Source organism: Schistocerca nitens, chromosome 2 (genome assembly GCF_023898315.1).
Source record: "Schistocerca nitens isolate TAMUIC-IGC-003100 chromosome 2, iqSchNite1.1, whole genome shotgun sequence".
Classification (NCBI taxonomy): domain Eukaryota; kingdom Metazoa; phylum Arthropoda; class Insecta; order Orthoptera; family Acrididae; genus Schistocerca; species Schistocerca nitens.
In genome coordinates, this window is record NC_064615.1 from 459,692,452 (window position 1) to 459,713,569 (window position 21,118).

The 21,118-nt window shown below is 41.3% G+C and overlaps 1 protein-coding gene across 2 annotated transcripts in view; it reads right to left on the reverse strand.

The window, feature by feature from the left end:
- The window catches only part of LOC126236348 (transcription elongation factor B polypeptide 3), a 168,731-nt gene that overhangs the window by 85,879 nt on the left and 61,734 nt on the right, over nucleotides 1-21,118 (reverse strand). For both annotated transcript variants that reach the window (XR_007544898.1, XM_049945580.1), the window contains exons 5-6: nucleotides 16,381-16,478; nucleotides 2,072-2,271 (exon numbers count right to left, since the gene is read on the reverse strand). Coding sequence is in view for 1 of the 2 variants with exons in the window: in XM_049945580.1 (XP_049801537.1) it covers nucleotides 2,072-2,271; nucleotides 16,381-16,478 (298 nt within the window). In the remaining variant the exon portion in view is untranslated. The remainder of the gene's footprint in view (nucleotides 1-2,071; nucleotides 2,272-16,380; nucleotides 16,479-21,118) is intronic.

Below are 21,118 nucleotides of genomic sequence, written 5' to 3' on the forward strand. Positions count from 1 at the left end.
GTAGCCTCTCCCCGATGTTATTCAATCTGTATATTGAGCAAGCAGTAAAGGAAACAAAAGAAAAATTCGGAGTAGGTATTAAAATCCATGGAGAAGAAATAAAAACTTTGAGGTTCGCCGATGACATTGTAATTCTGTCAGAGACAGCAAAGGACTTGGAAGAGCAGTTGAACGGAATGGACAGTGTCTTGAAAGGAGGGTATAAGATGAACATCAACAAAAGCAAAACGAGGATAATGGAATGTAGTCGAATTAAGTCGGGTGATGTTGAAGGTATTAGATTAGGAAATGAGACACTTAAAGTAGTAAAGGAGTTTTGCTATTTGGGGAGCAAAATAACTGATGATGGTCGAAGTAGAGAGGATATAAAATGTAGACTGGCAATGGCAAGGAAAGCATTTCTGAATAAGAGAAATTTGTTAACATCGAGTATAGATTTAAGTGTCAGGAAGTCTTTTCTGAAAGTATTTGTATGGAGTGTAGCCATGTATGGAAGTGAAACATGGACGATAAATAGTTTGGACAAGAAGAGAATAGAAGCTTTCGAAATGTGGTGCTACAGAAGAATGCTGAAGATTAGATGGGTAGATCACATAACTAATGAGGAGGTACTGAATAGGATTGGGGAGAAGAGGAGTTTGTGGCACAACTTGACCAGAAGAAGGGATCGGTTGGTAGGACATGTTCTGAGGCATCAAGGGATCACCAATTTAGTATTGGAGGGCAGCGTGGAAGGTAAAAATCGTAGGGGGAGACCAAGAGATGCATACACTAAGCAGATTCAGAAGGATGTAGGTTGCAGTAGGTACTGGGAGATGAAGAAGCTTGCACAGGATAGAGTAGCATGGAGAGCTGCATCAAACCAGTCTCAGGACTGAAGACCACAACAACAACAACAACAATGAGCAAAATGACACACATGAAAACTTCAAAGGAAAATGGGGTTATAAGTAAAATGAAATTCAGGCAAAATTTGAAACAAATAATGAATGCAATAATGCGGACAAAAAATAAAAAAAAATAAATAAATTAAATTGAAATTAATACATAAAAGTAATTAAAAACACATGAAAAAGATTTCAAGTGGAGAAAGAATGACAGGAAGAAAAATGAGAGCAAATGAAGAAGTTGATATTATAATTATAAGGACGTGACAGAAGAATGGAATTAAAAAATTACATTTAAATCACTTTGAAAAAGCGCGCAGGCGTGCGCGCGCGCGCACACACACACACACACACACACACACACACACACACACACACACACACACTCTTTACACCACCTTCCAAGATTCAAACCCATAACTTCCTGCACATGAAACTGATATCCTAACCATTACACCACACAACCAGACTACATAATAGGACTTTTTTAACGCTATTGAGAGACATAGAAATTCCGAATTTTTTTTTCATCAATTACTCGTAAATGAGGACCCACAAAGGTGAGTGGCTGCAGTGTGTGATACATGGGACCTTAACCTACATCACTGCACAGATAGTTTTAAACGTCAATAGCACCACTGGAGACATCTCCTTGTTAATGAGAAGTATTTTAGCCAAAACTGCAGTGGGAGTAACACTAGTCTTCCAAACACTCAGGTTTGAAAGTAAAACTCCCACTCAATGGATATATTTGTGTGATAGCCCAGTTGGACCACCTGCTCACCTAATTTGATTGTGACCAATATATTTTCCTCTGAGGATTTCTGTAAGTCCGATGCACATCATCCTGGAAATACCAAACAGTCAGGAGAAACAAAATTATAATAAAGACAGTTGTTCCACCTGCAATCACTTGAAAAGCTGTGGAATGTTTCTGGGTATAGTTTCAACACTGGCATCAATAATGCCCACCACATCATCAATTTTATATTTAAAATCAATGGGTCACATATGTTTTTTATGAATGAAATAACATGGATGCTCATTCCTTTATAGGTTTTTAAAAAAAATTTAAAAAAGGGGGAGAATTCCATGAAAAAAGTGATGGGCACAATTATTTATTTCCCACTTATATGTAGAGATATCCACTTTACATTACTTTTATCACCATTATATGAACTCACCATATACATTTCTCGCCACGTCTCCATCTCTTCCCGCTCTTTTGTGCGGAATGATTTCTTACAATGGAATTCCCACAGTTCATCAGTTTCTTCAATAAGGTAGGGGTTGTAATGCTCTAGCATGAATAACTGATCTGGTGTAGCAATAATGAGGACTGGTTTAAGCAAGTCATATGGTACACCTCCTGTGTACTCAATTGCTGAAATCAAGAACAATAAACATTATAAAAATTAGTGTGAGATTATCAAATGTATAAAAGCAGCTAACGTCACAATAACTAATATGAACAGTCTGCTACAAAAGCATGGCTCAACGATATGCGAATGTAAAAATGTTTCTATGTGGTGGTGTTATTTTTTTATTGGTTTGGCCTACTACAGACCACATGAAATAATTTGTTTTCTTTATTTTGTCCTTTCTTTCTTTTCAGTAGTTTTTCATTCTTCGTCAGTGTTTTTGTCTTCTTTCTTCTGTCCATACTGCACCTGTACCTCTCTTTGTTTTCTGCTGGAAGCCCTTGAAACTTTTTACTTTTCCTCTGAACTTTTCTCTTCCTCCTATTTCTTCCTTCTTTATTTCCATTTCTCTCTGGTCTGCTTTAATTTCTTTCATTCATGTGATTGATATTTTTAGGTTTCTGTCAGGAACATTAAAAAATTCTTTTGTTATCCTCTTTTGATCTGGCCTTTTTAGGTGCCCTTAGAATACAAGTCTTCTATTGTTCATTGTGTCTGATACTGGTTCTATTTTTACATAAATTTCTTTACTACTCCTTAGTTTAATAAATAAGAATAAGAAGAAGAAGAAGAAGAAGAAGAAGATGGCAGCATATCCCTACACAAAACTGCCTTTGTTCAGTTCACACCACATTTGAATAGAGATTCAAACTTAATTTATCAGTACCAATTTCATCTGCCAGACAATGAATAATGTGCAAATTTCTGCAACCTCTAGTTTGTACATGTGACTTTAAACACCAGAAGCATTTCATAAATTATTTTTAATAATTTAGAAAAAGAATGAAAATCATAACTAATCATAATTCATTTCAAGGTATAATTTCTTATGTTTATATATGCATTATGTTTTCACTTTTTCCTAAATCTTGTATGCTCTCTTTCTTTGGATGGCAGAGCTGTTTCGGAAGCAAAAGAATTGGGTTATTGAATGACAATATGCAAAGGATGCCAACTTACTTATTTAACTCTCTCCACAATCTGCAATGATTCTAACAGCAAATATGACTGAACTAACTTTTTTATTTTTATTTATTTATTTTTTGGGTGTTCCGAAATGTGCTTTCTCCAGTTTAAATTCTCATCAATATGGACGCCTGAACATTATGAAGTTTCCATCCTATGTATTATTTCCTCACCATGTGTTACACTTATCACTGGTATAGTACCTCTAAATGTGCAGAATTGAATATGTTGTGCCTTTTTAAAATTGAGAATGAGACCATTTACAGAAAACCAATCAATGGCACTTTTAAGAGTATTGTTTATCATTTCTTCTGATGCTGTATGTATGCTTGGATTGATTACAGCACTAGTGTCATCCATAAAAAGAACTAATTCTGCTGGCTGTATATTACTCTGAAGATCATTTACATATATGAGGAACAACGGTGGACCTAACAATGAGCCTTGGGGAAGCCACATATGTAATTTCACTCCAGTGAGAAGTATCTCTCTCAATTACATTTGTTGAATTACTGAGTACCCTTTTGATTAGAAACAACATAATCCATTGGTTGGCTATACCATCAATTAATTCCACAAAACCTCAGTTTATCTATGAGACTATTGTGATTCACATAGTCAAATGCATTAGACAGGTCACCAAAAAATACCAAAGGTTCTATTTTGTTACCTAAGGCTTGCAAAATTTTCTGAATGAATGTGTAAATGGTATTCACAGTTGAGCAACTCTTCTGAAATCCAACTGTGAATTACTGAGGATATTATTGTTGGTCAAGTGGAATACTATTCTAGAATGCATCACTCTATCAAAAATGTTGGAAAATGTTCTCAGCAGTGAAACACATCAGTAGTTATTGACATCTCTTCTTTTATCACCTTTCTTATAAAGGGGTTTAACAATGGTGTATATCAACCTCGCTGGAGAATGCCTTAAGTTAGTGGTGCACAACATAATTCAGGTAAGACAGGGCTTATTATATGCGAACAAGTCTTCAGAAAAATCATCAAATGCAGATGAGCCTTTACTGTTGAGAGAATATATAATTTTCTTAATTTCAGAGGGAGAAGTGTGTGATACCTTCATATGATGAAATTTTATGAGAGTTGCTTTTTCAACAGAATCCTTTAATTTCTCTCTTCAACTTTTTGTCACCATATTTTCTACTATATTTAAGAAATGGTTAGTGAACACATTTGCTTCCTATGAGTGATCACTTGTAGCCCTTCCATTTAATTCAGCAGAGATGTTACCCTGTTCTTGGCCAGAAGTCCTGTCTCTTGTTTGGCAACATTCCATATGGCCTTATGTCGGTTGCTGAAATAACTGATTCCTGACATAATGTACATGTTTCTTAAGTTTTAATGAGTTTTCTTAGTAATTTTGAGTATTTTTGTAATGTGCAACTACTGCAGAATCTATGCTTGTTCTTTCCAACAGATACACTTTTCTTTTCCCTTCAGAAGATACTTTAATCCCTCTAGTGATCCCTAGCTTTTTAGCTTGTGCACAAAGCTATTTTCGAAAATTACACGAATTTATCATAGAATAGATTAAATTTTATATTACCATTTGGTTCCTTATAAATTTAATTCCAGGTCATTTCTTGTAAACCATTCTTTAAAAAATTGTCCTGGAGTTATTAATTATTCTAACAAATTTCCACTGAGGAGTATCCATGCTGTAAGGTACTACATTATTTATCCTAGCTAACTGTCCATCATGATGAGAGAGAGCATTTGCTGCTTGGTTAACAGTTACTTTCATGCTCCGAGCTTCATCAAAGGAAATATTATCAATAAGTGTCCTACTATCTTTACCCACCTGTGTTGGAAAGCTGAATACCAAGATCAAACTGTAGGATCCAAGTAAGGTTTCCAGATCAGTTTTCTTACCATATTCCTTCCGAAAATCTACAATGAAATCATCACAGACTATTAACTGCTTGCTGCTTTCTGACAGATAGCACAATAAAGAATTCGGAATCCTCAAAAAATGTTCAAAATTTTCCTTTGGGGACCAATATACAGTTACAACTGAAAGTGAAATGTTTTCAGTATTAATTCACAAGCACACACTTCTATCTGCTGATCACTACAAAATCTACTTGTCTCAATGTTCTTGAACTTGTGTTGTGTTTTAATACATGTAACAAGTTCCCTTTTTCAATATTAGGAGTAAGCTGCTAGAGCAGGGGGACCCAACCTTTTAGCCTACCTGGGTCACACTGGAAGAAGACATGTATTTTTGGACTGTACTTAATAGAATTCAGAGTTTCAGATTGAACGTATTCAATTTATCATAATTTTACATTAACAGAATTTCGTGGAAAGTTATTTCTTTTCTTACCAATCATGTGTTCGATGCTCACTTCTTGGGCCGCACTGATACTTGCTTTGTGCTGCATGTGGCTAACAGAATTTTATGGAAAGATTTTCTTTTCTTACCAATTGGGTGTTAAATGCTCACTTCTTGGGTCACATTGAAGCTGACTTTGAGCTACATGCGGCACACAGATTGAACACCCCAGTGCTAGAGTGTAACCTTTTATATAACTTTCCAACCCCTGTGGTTATGTGGTGCTCAGATCATTGTCTATCTTTTTAGAGCGTTCTAATTTTTCCAAACACACAAGAACCTCTTCCACCTTATTACTCAATCTTCTAATATTTTGATGAAATAATTAACCTAACTTTTCTGTGCATTCTTAATCATTTAGTAGGGCTCTTCTGTTATTTTGACTTCTTTCAAACATGGTACCTGAATCCCGATTCTAAGGAAAAAAAGGTTTCTCTCTGACACCATAACAACAGGCACCCTGCTTTGTGTGATGGTGGCCCCCTGTATATTATGTGCAAGAAGCTCAGCCAACCTACCTTTCCCTCTCCTATTCAGATGTATTTCATTTCTAGGATATTCCCATCTTCCAATTGCAGCAAAAAGCACTGCACTCATGTGCTTTTTCATTTCAGTCAGGAACAGCTTGCTCTATCATATGGCTCACAGCAGTGTTAACTCAGGCTCATTATGGTGCTGTAGGATCTCCACAAAACTCGCACAGGTGTGTGTAGTTGCTACTCCTATTTCATCCAGGTCACCCCTAAATTTACAATCTCTGTCTTTGGCCAGGCTGTTCCCTGCTCCACTTTCTACAATAAACTAATCCTCTTTTTCAAAACCTTTTCACAAATTCCCTATGACCTCGGTCACCTGGCAAACACTAGCACTTGGCTTCATAGCACTTATGACCTGGTACACTGTTCCTAATTTGTCCTGTACCATCTGGCCTACACCCCTCCCATGGCTACTGCAAAGCAGCAAGAATCTTTTCTCCTACTCTCTTTTGGTACTGGTCTACACTGAGTTTCTTTGCTAGAAGTCTGATGTACCTTACTGTGACCTACAGCTGCATGACACACTTCCCCTCCTACTTCACGTAACAAGTCAAACATATTACATACTGTAACATCAAATGTAGATTAAGTTGAAGAGCTGTTCCCATTTTGCCCATTACTTGTTACTGTTACCCATTTACCAGGATCTTTGTCCCCTTTAACCCATGTAGTTCAAATTTTGTGTAACTAATTCAGCCTGAAGGGCACAAAGTTTTGTTTCCATGGGAGGAGCAACCTTGAGTTCCCCATTTAATTCCAAACTACTGTCATCCCAGTGGATTTCCAGCCCTCAATCTACACATACCACTCCTTGTTTGACTACCCTATGGCAACATCCACACTCATCATGCATTGCAACACTGACGAAACACTTAAAAATAAATCACTTAAAGCACTTTATATTACACAAGTTTTTGTAATTTATGAGCCTCAAAAATGGGGCCTACACGTACAAAAATCCAGGTGTGTGTGTGTTGTGACAGTGCCACGACATTTAACAGTGCCGCCACGTCAGTACGCGCAAACGGCAATAGAGGCGCTCCGCAACTCGGCTGAGCGCGGGAGCGCCACCTACCTACGAACGGCGCCGGCCGCATGTCAGGGCACGGCAGTCGAATGACAGATACGGAGTTGGTAGCATGTAACCAGCTATTGTTTCTACGTTTGTATATCCACGCAATTTATTGGTGATTAAAGATTATAACACTTTTTGGCGACGAGGTCGGATATTTTTTTTTACTGCGTTGTGGATTTGTGTGTTCGTGTCGGGGCAGACATGGAACAGCTGTGCTCATTGAACAACAAACGCAGCTGACGGCTGCTATTCAGGCGTTGTCGACGTCGCTTACTCATCGTCTGTCTTTCTCTTCTCCGCCTCCATTCCCTCCTTACAACGAGGCCGCTGAAGACTAGGAGGATTATGAGAAGCGTTTGCGGCAACACTTCTTGGCTTTCGGCGTTGTCGACGCTCCTATGTGTAAGTCGTTATTTCTATCTTGGATTGCCCCACGGATCTATCAGCTGCTATCTCAGTTAGCCCCTCTGCGGGAACCTGCCTCTCTGTCCTTCCAAGAAATGTGTGACTTATTGTCTTAACTATTACCGAAAAACCACCCACATTGTTGCCGCCCGCGTGGCGTTCTACCGGTGTAGTAAACAGCCCCATCAATCTTACCGGGCTTGGGCGGCGGAACTACACGGTCTGAGTAGAAAATGTGAGTTTGTCACGGACACTCATCATGAGTCTTATGCTGATTCAATGGTTAGGGACGCTATTCTACGGCTTGCTCCTGAAAAAGAAGTTTGGCAACGTGCCTTACAACTGCCAAACCCGTCGTTTTCGGAAGTTCTAAGCATCGCTCAATTTTTTGAAGTGTCTCACGCTGCTGGCGCGCAAATAGATGCGTGGTGTGATGTAGGCGCTGTATAGACAACTTTCGACACGGACAATTTGCCTGTTTCCCAGGGGAACGACGATGTGGTGGCGGTTCACTCGCATCAACAATGTCGCGTTGGGCCGCCACGCTCGCAGCGAAAACAGCAACCACAGAAGCAGGTTCCTTCTGCACTTCCTTCTTGTCCACGTTGTTTCGTACAGCATGACAGGGCCGCGTGTCCAAAATGTTGGGCCACGTGTAATTCATGTAGGAAAAAAGGCCACATTGCTTCTGTGTGTCAGTCCCCTAAAGTTCCTGTCGACGAGGACGAGGCTTCGGACATGGATGTTAACTGTGTGCTTTCTCAAACAAATAAGTTGTTTGTTACTGTTCGTGTTCTGGATAAAGACATTCGCATGCAAGTGGACACTGGCTCTGCAGTAACTCTCATTAATTCTCGCACGTATTTGGAGTTGGGCTCCCCTCCCTTGTCTCCAGTTACGCGAAATCTGAGAACTTATAATAAGCAGAAAATTCCTATCGTTGGCCAGTTTGATGCTTCCACTGCCTACAAATCTGTTATTAGGCCCCTCACGTTTTATGTGGTGGATAATGCGGGCACTGAAAACCTGTTCGGTTATGATGCTTTCCAGTTGTTCGGGTTCTCCATTGATGATGATGTGCACCTCATATCTGAGGATATTCCGTATCAACAGCTGGAGGGATTGTGTTCTGAATTCTCGTCCGTGTTCTCTGCTGGTCTGGGTTGTGCCAAGGATTTTGAAGCCCACATTACTCTTAAACCTACAGCTCGCCCTAAGTTTTTCCGGGCACGCCCTATTCCGATGGCGTTGCGTGCACCTGTCAAGGCTGAGATAGACAGGTTAACAGCTTCAGGGATTCTCCTTCCTGTTACCTCCAGCGAATGGGCATCGCCAATCGTGGTGGTTTCTAAACCAAATGGGAGTCTGCGATTGTGTGGTGATTTTAAAGCCACTGTCAACGCTCAGAGCCTCATTGACACTTATCCTCTTCCCCGTCCTGAGGAGTTATTTACCAAGCTCGCTGGGGGCCAGTTCTTTTCCAAACTTGACTTATCGGAGGCATACCATCAGTTGCCGGTGGATGCGTCTTCCAAGGAATTTCTCGTCATCAACACTCCTTGTGGGTTGTATCAGTACCAGCGGTTACCATTTGGCATCACTAACGCGCCGGCCATTTTTAGCGGTTTTTGCAACAGCTCACAGCTTCCGTTCCCGGCTGCATCAACTATCTGGATGACATTGTTGTCACGGGGGCCTCCACTGAGGAGCACCTTCGCAATTTGCGTTCACTGTTTCGGGTTCTGCATTCAGCTGGGTTGAAGTGCAATCTGGACAAGTCACCATTGTGTATCTTGGTTTCCACTTGTCCCGTGAGGGTATACGTCCTCTACATCAGCACGTTGCGGCCATTACCGCTCTACCCCGGCCGTCTACGGTCAAAGAACTTCAGGTGTTCCTAGGCAAGATTGCTTATTATCACAAATTCATTCCATCCGCGGCGGCGGTAGCTCATCCTCTGCATCAGCTGTTATGCAAAAACGTTCCTTTCTGTTGGTCCGACGAGTGCGAGCAGGCTTTTGTCCGCCTGAAGGCTCATTTGCAGTCGGCGCCTTGTCTTGCCACATTCCGTCCGGGTCAGCACTTGGTTCTGGCGACTGACGCATCACAGTATGGCCTAGGGGCTGTTCTCGCCCATCGGTATGAGGATGGGTTGGAACGACCCATCGCCTATGCTTCCAAGACCCTCAACGATGCCCAACGGCCTTACTCTCAAATCGAAAAGGAGGCGCTCGCTACCATTTATGCTCTAAAAAAGTTCAGCGTTTTTTTGTATGGTTCTAAGTTTCACCTCATCACCGACCACAAGCTGCTGGTCTCTCTGTTCAGCCCATCGGCGTCGCTTCCGGATAAGGCAGCTCACCGCCTGCAACGTTGGGCCTTATACTTGTCTCGTTTTCACTATGAGATTCACTATTGCCCCACGGCTCAGCACGCCAAATTGATGAGGAAGAACGTCGTGCGGTCGAGGGTTTTCCACTTACAGGTTCGCAGGTCGCGTCAGCTACTGCACGGGACCCGGTCCTGCGTCAGGTGATCGGTTTTGTTCAACGGGGTTGGCCGGACAGGACCAAGGGCCGGGCATCGGATCCGCTTCGCAACTACCATGCCTTGCGCCTTCGTCCGTCTGTTCGTGAGGGTGTTGTTCTTCTGGCCACGGATGGCGCATCTCCACGGGTCGTGGTGCCAGCCTCTCTTCGCAAAGATGTTCTCAAACTGTTGCATGGAGGCCATTGGGGGATTTCTCGGACTAAGTCCCTGGCTCGCAGGCACGTTTATTGGCCCGGTATTGATTCGGACATCGCCCACATGGTCGCTGCGTGTGGTCAGTGTGCTCAACAACTGGCTGCACCCCGTACAATGCCCTCTCCGTGGCCTGATCCGGCACAGCCATGGGAACGGGTGCACGCTGACTTGGCCGGCCCCTTCCTCGGCACTTATTGGCTACTGTTGATTGACGCCTTCTCAAAGTTTCCGTTTGTTGTTCGATGTCCGTCGCCCACCACTGCGGCGACGATGCTGGCTTTGTCCAAAATTTTTGCGCTAGAAGGTCTTCCATCCATGATCGTCACGGACAATGGCCCTCAGTTCTCTTCGCAGGCCTTCCGTGATTTTTGTACTGGACACGGGATTCATCATGTTACAGCACCGCCCTTCCATCCGCAATCGAATGGGGAGGTCGAGCGCCTTGTCCGCACTTTCAAAAGCCAGATGAAAAAATTCCTTAGTGATTTTTCCACAGATGACGCTCTGTTGCAATTTCTGAGTTCTTATCGCTTCACGCCTCTGGGTGATCGCAGCCCTGCTGAACTCTTGCATGGCCGCCAACTGCGCACTCTACTGCACCTGCTTCACCCTGTCAGGCCTTGTACTGTGTCCCTTAGTGCGGGAAAATACTTGGTGGGTCTCGCCCTAAATGGATTCCAGGGGTGGTCAAGGCTCTTCGCGGCCGCCGGCTTTGTGAAATACGTACGGACGACGGCATGGTTGTTCGCCATTTCGACCAGATGCACCCATGAGTGGTGGCCACGCCGGTGCCACCGCCCCTTCTTTCGCCTCCACCAGCCCAAGAAGCCAGTCCTGTCGCTGCTGCTGATCTCCCGTGCGTGTTGCTGCAGCCGACGTCACTACCGCTTCCGAGTACGCCGGAACCGGCGCCAGTCGCGACGCTGCCTTCTCCGGGACCCATCTCGCTGGAGCACACCCCCAGGTCCACGACACCTATGGATGCGGCTCCGGAGTTTTCACCCATCATCTCGTCCAGGAGGCACGTTCCACGCACGAGCTTCCGTCCTGGACATTTTCGACCATACTCTCGTGTTTCTCAGCGGGATCTTCTCGGGGCCTCCCAAGAGGCCATGGATGTCTCCGCACTGTCCGTGTCTCGAAGGAAGTGTTTTTTTTTTTTTCAAGGGGGGAAAAGTGTTGTGACAGTGCCACGACATTTAGCAGTGCCGCCACGTCAGTACGCGCAAACTGCAATCCACCTAGCTACGAACGGCGCCGGCCGCATGTCACGGCACGGCAGTCGAATGACAGATACGGAGTTGGTAGCATGTAACCAGCTATTGTTTCTACGTTTGTATATCCACGCAATTTATTGGTGATTAAAGGTTATAACACTTTTGTAACATAAAACGGTAATTATTTTCACTTAAAGAATGAACTCAGTACCCACTTAACTGTTAATTAACTTGTTCACAAAAAATGTAACTTTAATCTCCACTTATCCTGAGTATTACTTGAAATTAGACAATGTTTACAACTGACAGTACGTGGTCTGCTATGCATGATGTGGGTTTGTGTGACAGTATAAAAACAAAGCCTCAGATCATGAAATCTTCAATTGCCTATAAGAAGGAGATATAAAGGAATGAATTTATGTACAAAATATGCTTCAGGAATCATTTTACTCTATGAAAATGGACTATTTTTAACCAGCAACACAAACACAGCTTCAGTCGGACACCAGTGCTGACGACCTTGAAGTCTGAAGTAGTAACCAAACAGAATAATTTTAACATCTGTGTTTGTAGAAAAATCACCAGAATATTTTTCCACTTACATTTTAATTCACTGTATAGTATTGTTACAGCATCAGAATCCTTGAGCACTGAGAAGTAAAATTAATCAACAACTTATATGCACTAATTAAGCTGAGTCATCAAACCCATCTGACATAATCTGCCTCTTGAACATCTAACCACCATTGTACAGATATATTAAATGTCACAGGATTTAGGTTAGTATCTCATTTATGTAGAAGGAAATGGAGAACTGAAGAGCTGCCACATTCATCAAGAATAGTCATGCATTTAAGAACATAGACGCTAACAAAATTTTTCTACGAATAGCACCTGGAAGCATGTGCTACTGAAGCAGAATTTCATAATAAATCCTTTGTAATGGTTAGTGTAAATTAGGCACCTACAGAAAACTTTAATACATTTGTAAATCAACTCAAAGCTCTACTGACCTATTTAAAAGACAGAAAAAAGCTAAACACATTGGTCGCCGGTGATTTTAATACATATTTTCTTAAAAATTCTTCAACTACGAATATGCTGCATTATAAGCTAACTTAATTCATACAGTGAACTTTGCAACTAGGGAAGCTAATAATTCCAAAACACCCACTGATAATATCTTTATACACAGGACCAAGGGGAAAAAAGTTTGAAAAGATAATATATTTTCACATTTGTGATTTATATGAGAATCATTAATTTAGGATCTGAGATCGGAATATCCGCATATCTTTTACTTTGTAGATATTTTGATAAGATTCTCTCGCTCTTCCAACCACATCAAGTGGTTTAAAATCCACATGCTTACAACCGAGTACTCCTCAGCCATTGTTAAGTGAGGACTGTCTCATGGTTGCTGCTATCATCCTTAGATAGGTGTGCTGACTTCTGTGACATCACTGGTGCATAATGTAATGCTTTTGTTGTGTGCCCACTTCAACTTTCCAATGACTGGGTCTCGAACTGTGCTCAGCTGCAGGCCGCTATCTTTATTGAGGGTGGTTTTACAAATTTTTTTTTCAATCACTTCCTTCATGGCACTGTCCCAGAAACTATTAGTCCATGTAACACAGGTTGTATACATGGACAAGGAAAAAAAAATTCCCGGATTTTTTCCGGTTAAAAATACACTTCCTCCCGGATGAAAACACACTTTTTCCGTGTCATTAAATGACTGTATATCTTCCCTCGGAACTATAAAACTTATCAATCCTTTGAATGGTTATGTTTTTAATACACGGGCGTAGAAATTCCCGGCACTTTAGAAAAATCATGCATTCATTTGTTTTTTTAATTTTTTATATGTTCTTTATTGCTGAGAACATCCTCACTGTAGCTCATTGGAAGGAATGTATCTACCTATATAAATGGATCAGTAACCACTGCAAATAAAACATGTTTCGTGTTCAGAAAATTGTTCAGGAATGTACCAAGTACACCAATAGGTTTCCAGTATGTCAAAATCAGTATTCAACACCATAATTGGTGAGAAAACTGTAGTCGCAACTATTCTACACATAAATAAGGTATGAGTCATGTGTCTAGATCTTCCTGATTATGCCCATACAAAAAAAGTAAAGAGAACAAGAAGTCTGGCAGAAAATGGTGAGCAATTTTTTCAGTGTATGCAGGTACGTGCACGCACGCACGCACGCTCGGTCTCTCTCTCTCTCTCTCTCTCTCTCTCTCTCTCTCTCTCTCTCTCTCAGAAAGACAGAACAGTAATTGTGGATAGGAACAAATAGTTCAGAATACCAAAACTGTTGAAATAAATGGAAAATGGAAGTGGGATAATGGTTTAACATTCCACTTTTGATGTCTTTAGAGAAATCAGCTGACAGCATCCTATTCAAAAGCACCACCTTGTCTACATCTACATCTACATTTATACTCCGCAAGCCACCCAACGGTGTGTGGCGGAGGGCACTTTACGTGCCACTGTCATTACCTCCCTTTTTGTTCCAGTCACGTATGGTTCGCTGGAAGAACGACTATCTGAAAGCCTCCGTGCGCGCTCTAATCTCTCTAATTTTACATTCGTGATCTCCTCGGGTGGTATAAGTAGGGGGAAGCAATATATTCGATACCTCATCCAGAAACGCACCCTCTCGAAACCTGGCGAGCAAGCTACACCGCGATGCAGAGCGCCTCTCTTGCAGAGTCTGCCACTTGAGTTTGCTAAACATCTCCGTAACGCTATCACGGTTACCAAATAACCCCGTGACGAAACGCGCCACTCTTCTTTTGATCTTCTCTATCTGCTCCGTCAACCCGATCTGGTACGGATCCCACGCTGATGAGCAATACACAAGTATAGGTCGAACGAGTGTTTTGTAAGCCACCTCGTTTGTTGAAGGACTACATTTTCTAAGGACTCTCCCAATGAATCTCAACCTGGTACCCGCCTTACCAACAATTAATTTTATATGATCATTCCACTTGAAATCGTTCCGCACGCATACTCCCAGATGTTTTACAGAAGTAACTGCTACCAGTGTTTGTTCCGCTATCATGTAATCATACAATAAAGGATCCTTCTTTCTATGTATTCGCAATACATTACATTTGTCTATGTTAAGGGTCAGTTGCCACTCCCTGCACCAATTGCCTATTCGCTGCAGATCTTCCTGCATTTCGCTACAATTTTCTAATGCTGCAACTTCTTTGTATACTACAGCATCATCCGCAAAAAGCCGCATGGAACTTCCGACACTATCTACTAGGTCAGTGAGTGGACAGGGATAATTATAAAACTAGTAACTGCAGCACGCTGTGGTTTCAGGCTAAATTTAATTTCGAAAGTGTAAGCTCATTTACAGGCTCAGCCTCATGCTTACTAACTGGTCAATGGGTAACAAGCCAGTTTGTTAAAATTTCCTCCAGATACAAAAATAAGAGGCACACACATCGTTTTAAATTCATCATGGTACTTACCGTATAATTAACTCCATCAATCCTCCCATTTCTCCGCTCTTCCCACACTATCTCATTTACTCTTCGGTTACGTTAATATTTATTTGTAACAGGAAGTGAAACTATTTAGACTTATCCTGTCCAACCACGAATCCTTTCCTTCAACAATTACTCAACTTTTTATTTTAATGTTTTTCTACTGTATGCTGCTTGTGTTATCACATAGGCCTTTCGTGATGTGCGTTTTTCAAGACACCACCGATAAGTCAAATCTTTCACGAAGTGTTCCACTAAAAGGTATAGTCTATGACATTTGCTTTACCTGGCAGTCGCCTTCAAAGCAGAAACCCAACTCACGCAACAAATAAAGACGAAAGAAAATCCACAGTTTGTGCTTTCTAGTTTATAAACAGAGACTAATATATTTATACATACACATACAAATGAATCCCAAGTGTGACTAAAGGGTGCCGGTAAACTTCAAAGGGCTGTAGACTCTGTTTTCTGTAACAAACTGAAGGTGGAACCCAAATCTAGAAATGTCATCCAATGACGCTACAAAGCGCCGAATTTATAGGGGCCATTCCCAACCGCTAGGTCACATATTCGGCAGCAGTCTTCAGATTGGACATTGATGGACTGATAGCGGGACATTTCAGAGCGTTGGACGGCGACAATAGAGTACACAAAAATCACAACCATAGTGTAGAGCCCGTTAAACACAGTGGCAACGGAGGAGAGGGCGTTCCACCTCAGGTGTGCCGGTAAATTAGTGGCCCAGTGTGGGGCCCTGTCTGCTGATGTCGTTGTCTGTCATTTCTGTGCATGGGATATCCATTCTCAGTTTATTCCCAAGACACAGCCTACAATCTATCACTATCTTGAAGTTAGTCCATATATTTTTGTTGCGCCCTGCGTGAGTTTTGGAAGGCGCGGAGGCGTTCCATTGTTGCCTGTTAGTGCAGGAAGCTGTTTGGAGCCGCGCGGGGTAACCATGTGGTCCCAGGCATCTTGTCACGGAGCGAGTGGCTCACCCCGCCTGAGGTTGGAGTCCTCCCTCGGTCATGGGTGTGTGTGTCGCCCCCTTAACTGATTTATGGAAACCATGAAAACCTACACCTGGATGGTCATATGCAGACTTGAACATCTTTCATTACTGTTCACATTGTGCACAAAAAGAACACTTCCTTTTTTCTCACAGCAGCAGCAACAGTACTTTACCTAACAGCTTGGCTCTGAAGTGGTTTCTCAGGTCACTACCTATAATTTTTCATACTATTAAAAATTGCACTTACCCTCTATATTTTCCTGCAGAACTCTAACACAAATATCAAAGAGCGTTGGCACTTTAGTCCAGCTTTTGCCACTCTTCAGCCCAGAGTACACCTTTGTCCTGTGAAAATAAAATAAGTTTTTGTGCAGTTTACATTGTTAGACAAATTCATTGTTTTCTGATTCAATATCATACTGTCATAAATGAAGAAAATCTACCAAGTAAACTACAAACAAGGCACATGTTATGTCAGGACATTCTCGTCACTGTCACTATTTTTATAAGTACAAATCTTCACAAAAGAAAACAGATGAAGTACTTAACCTTCAAAGCATGAAGCCGCAATGTAAGAAATGCACTTAAAGAGCCACATTCAAAACATATTCCGAAATGTTGATAACATGTACATCACACAGCTGCAGATCGTCTGTCTGATACGCTCCACTCTTGGCTCCTCATGTTTATATGCTTTGTAAATTTGTAACGCAAGGTGAAGATAAAGAAAATTTGAATGTTACTAGAAAACAATAGAAACTGTACATATATCTATCATCATGCAGGACCACATCCATAGTCATCTTGATATTTAAGCACCTAGCTGACCAGAATACAGCATTAGTAGTGTACTGCTTGACACAGTCAAGTCAATTAAATATCTAGGGGTAATGTTGCAAAGTAATATGAAATGGAACAGGCACATAAGGATTGTAGTAGGGAAGGCGAATGGTAAACTCTGATTCATTTGGAGAATTTTTGGAACATGTGGTTCATCTGTAAAGAAGGCCACATATCTACAGAGGCGACAAAAGTCATAGGATAGCTATATGCACATATATGGATGGTGACAGTATCGCATACACAACAAGGTACAAAAGGGCAGTGCATTGGCAGAGCTGTCGTTTGTATTCATGTGAGTCATGCGAAAATGTGTCTGACATAATTATGACTGCACAACAGAATTAACAGACTTTGAACAAGGAATGGTAGTTGGAGCTAGATGCAGAGTACATTCAATTTCAGAAACTGTTAGGGAATTCAATATTTCAAGATCCACAGTGTTGAGTGTGGAATGACTATCAGATTTCAAGAATTACCTGTCACCAGTAACAACACAGTAGCTGATGGCCTTCACGTAACGAATGACACTAGCGACATTTGCATAGAGCTGTCAATCAACACTGAAATCAAGATGGGACATACAACAAATGTATCCATTAGGACAGTGTGATGAAATCTGGCATTAATGGTAGCAGACGACAGAAGGGAATTCCTTTGTTAACAGCACATCATCATCTGCACTGCCCCTCCTGGGCTCGTTACCATATTGGTTGGATCTCTGATGACTGGAAAACTGTGGTCTAGTCAGATGAGTTCTGATTTCAGTTGGTAAGAGCTGATGGTACAGTTCACGTGTGGCACGGATTCCATGAAGCTGTGGACCCAAGTTGTCAACAATGCACTGTGCAAGATGGTGATGGCTCCATAATGCTGTGGACTGTGTTTACAAGGAATGGACTGGGTGTCCTCTGCTCCAACTGAACCAGTCATGGAGTGGAAATGCTTACGTTGATCTACTTGGAGACCATTTGCAGTCATTCATGGCCTTCATGTTTCCAAACACTAGTGTCATGTCACCGGGGCACAATTGTCCATGATTGATTTGAAAATTCTGGACGGGTTCGAGTGAATGATTTGGCCACCCAGATCGCCAGACATGCAACCCATCGAACATTTATGGGACATAATCGAGAAATCAGTTGCTGCACAACATACTGCACTTGCAACACTTTCGGAATTATGGATGGCTATAGAGGCTCCATGGCTCAATATTTCTGCAGGAAACTTCCACAGACTTATTGAGTCCATGGCACGTCAACATGCTGCACTACGCTCTCTCGTCACCTCAGTTTAGAACACTAGTGCAACCGATTCTTGAGTACCGGTCTTATGTTTGGGATCCCCATCAGGTTGGATTAAAAGAAGATATCATAACAATTCAGAGGTAGGCTACTAGATTTGTTACTAGTAACATCAATCCACTCATAAGTATTATGGACATGCTTCAAGAACTCAATTGGGAATCACTGTACAGAAAACAATGTTCTTTTCGCAGAACACTATTGAAAACATTTTGAGAACTGGCATTTGAAGTTGACTGCAGAACAATTCTACTGCTGCCAGTGCATACTTCGCATAAGGACCACAAAGATAAAATAAGAGAAATTAGGACTCATATGGAGGAATATAGACAGCTGTTTTTCCCTTGCACTATTTGTGAGTGGAACAGGAAAGGATGTGACTGGTAGCAGTACAAGGTACCCTCCACCACATACTGTATTGTGCCTTGCGGAGTATATACCTAGATGTGGATGTTGATGAAGGTTTCCCCTGGAAACAAAGTCCGCTCCACACAAGCATCTCACTGTGTGACACGAAAAATAAAGTACAATTCTGTAGAAGGTATTCACAGTCATAGATCAGAGTACATGACCAAGCATCAAAGAATAACATTCCAAGATTCCATTAAAATGTACAAAAACTTATTTAATTATGGTTATAATATCAAATTAAATATCATACTTAGAAAACACCAATGAAGTTGGGGTAGAGAGATAGAAACTATGGCAAGAAGCCTCAAGCTTCTAGAAATTTAAGTTTCTTGATTGGGAGTCAATGGTGGGGGGAGAAAATTAATACACAATTGGCAACTGATTTTATTTTATGGGCTTTAAGCCACTGTCCAAGGTATATTTTCCTACCTAATGCTTCGTCTCTCAGTGCTAGACACATCATCAGAAGACTCAGAAAGCAGTATAAAGCTCAACAAGCTGAACTGTTGATACATAGCCATGCAGCAGTTGGCTCGTGATATGATAGGACTGTTGCCTATGATCACAGAGTCGCACAAACATGAGCTTGTAGTAGGAAAGAGTTGTGTAGATACGTTTACCTTGTACAAATCAGCTTGCTGAGTTTGTTTAAGTCTGATACTGCTTTCCCCTGCTTTCTGTGTCTTTATCGCCTCTGATGATGTCTCTTGCACTGACACCCAAACCTGCAGATGTCAGACACTCAGTTCATTACCAAATATTGTGAGTCGATAGAGTATTAACCAAAACACTGATTTAGTTCACGCTGTGTGCTGTCGTACAGTAGAACATGTATAAACAGCAATTACGAGTATCACCAAAGCTATGGAGCACAGGAAAAGCATATCTGTGAGTGATTATATTGTTGATCTCATGTGGGTGAGGTGATAGAGTGTTCAAATCCCCCTGATGACAATTTTTTTTGTGTGTTTACACATGAAACTGTTATATGGGAAATCATTTTCCTGAGATGCAAAAGGACTTTATGCAGTTTGTAGCAATGTTCGTTTGGCAGTCTGCTTTCGCCTTGTTAGTTGAATTTTATGCACTTATTATTGATCTTATTATTTTGTTAATTATAATAATAATAATTATTATTATTACAATTACTTTCATACATGTGATGCAATTGTTTCTTTATTTGTATATTTTGTCAAATTACAAATGTACTCTATAGGCTTACTACTTTCAAACAAAAGAAGCAAAAGCAGATTGCCAAGAGAAGATTGCTGTACAACTCTAAACAGTTCTTTTAAATGTCATAAACACATTGTCCCATGCAACACTTTCATGCGTAATACAGAAGCAAATTTGTCACCATTGGTGTTTGACCCCATGCCCCATAGTATCAGGATCTAGCACTTTACCAACTTCCCTGTGGATGCAACATGTGTTCGTTAGTTCCAATTATGCTTTTCATGTACTCTGTAGTTCTGATGTTACTTTTAATTAATGTTTATGCCCATTCTGCTGGACAACAGCACATAGTATGAATTAAATCGGAGTTTTAGTTGATACTCTATCAACATACAATGTTTGGTACCAATCTGAGTGTCTGACATCTGGAGGTCTGAGTATGAGAGATGTAAAATTAGGCAGAGAAACTGAGCTTGCACCACACTCTAAAGCCCAAAAAACAAAAAATCACCTGGTATGCAAATACTGGCCATCAAAGCCTGCGTATGATGATGTAAAGTGTGTCTAGAGAAGGGCGTAATAATAATGAAACTCCATGTGTAAAATTAGGCAGAGAAACTGAGCTTGCACCACACTCTAAAGCCCAAAAAACAAAAATCACCTGGTATGCAAATACTGGCCATCAAAGCCTGCGTATGATGATGTAAAGTGTGTCTAGAGAAGGGCGTAATAATAATGAAACTCCACAACGAATTTCCACACTGCAGAGGAGTACATGCTGACTTGAGACTTCCTGGTAAATCAAAACTTCATGATGGACTGGGAGTTGAACCTGACGCCTTGTCTTCACACTGCTCTATCAACTGAGCTCTCCACGCAAACTCATTACCTGCCCTTACAGTTAAGAACTGCTTTACCTCCATCCGTATCTGTATCTCATCTCCTATCTTCCAAGATTCTGGCAGAAGTAAAGCTGTGAGGATGGGTCATGAGTCACACTTGGATAGCTCAGTCAGTTGAGCACCAGGAAAGGCAAAGGTTAATTTTAATTTTAAAAATCAACAGCCTCAGTTGCGCTGCAACTGAGGCTGTTGGTTTTTAAAATTAAAATTAATATTTATACTGTTGCTGACAGGGCTGCGAAATGTTGAAAATATTAAAGGCAAAGGTCCCAGGTTTGAGTCCTGGCCTGGCACACAGTTTTAATCTGCCAGAGAGTTTCAGTAATTAAATTTCCTGAAAGAGAAAAAGTGT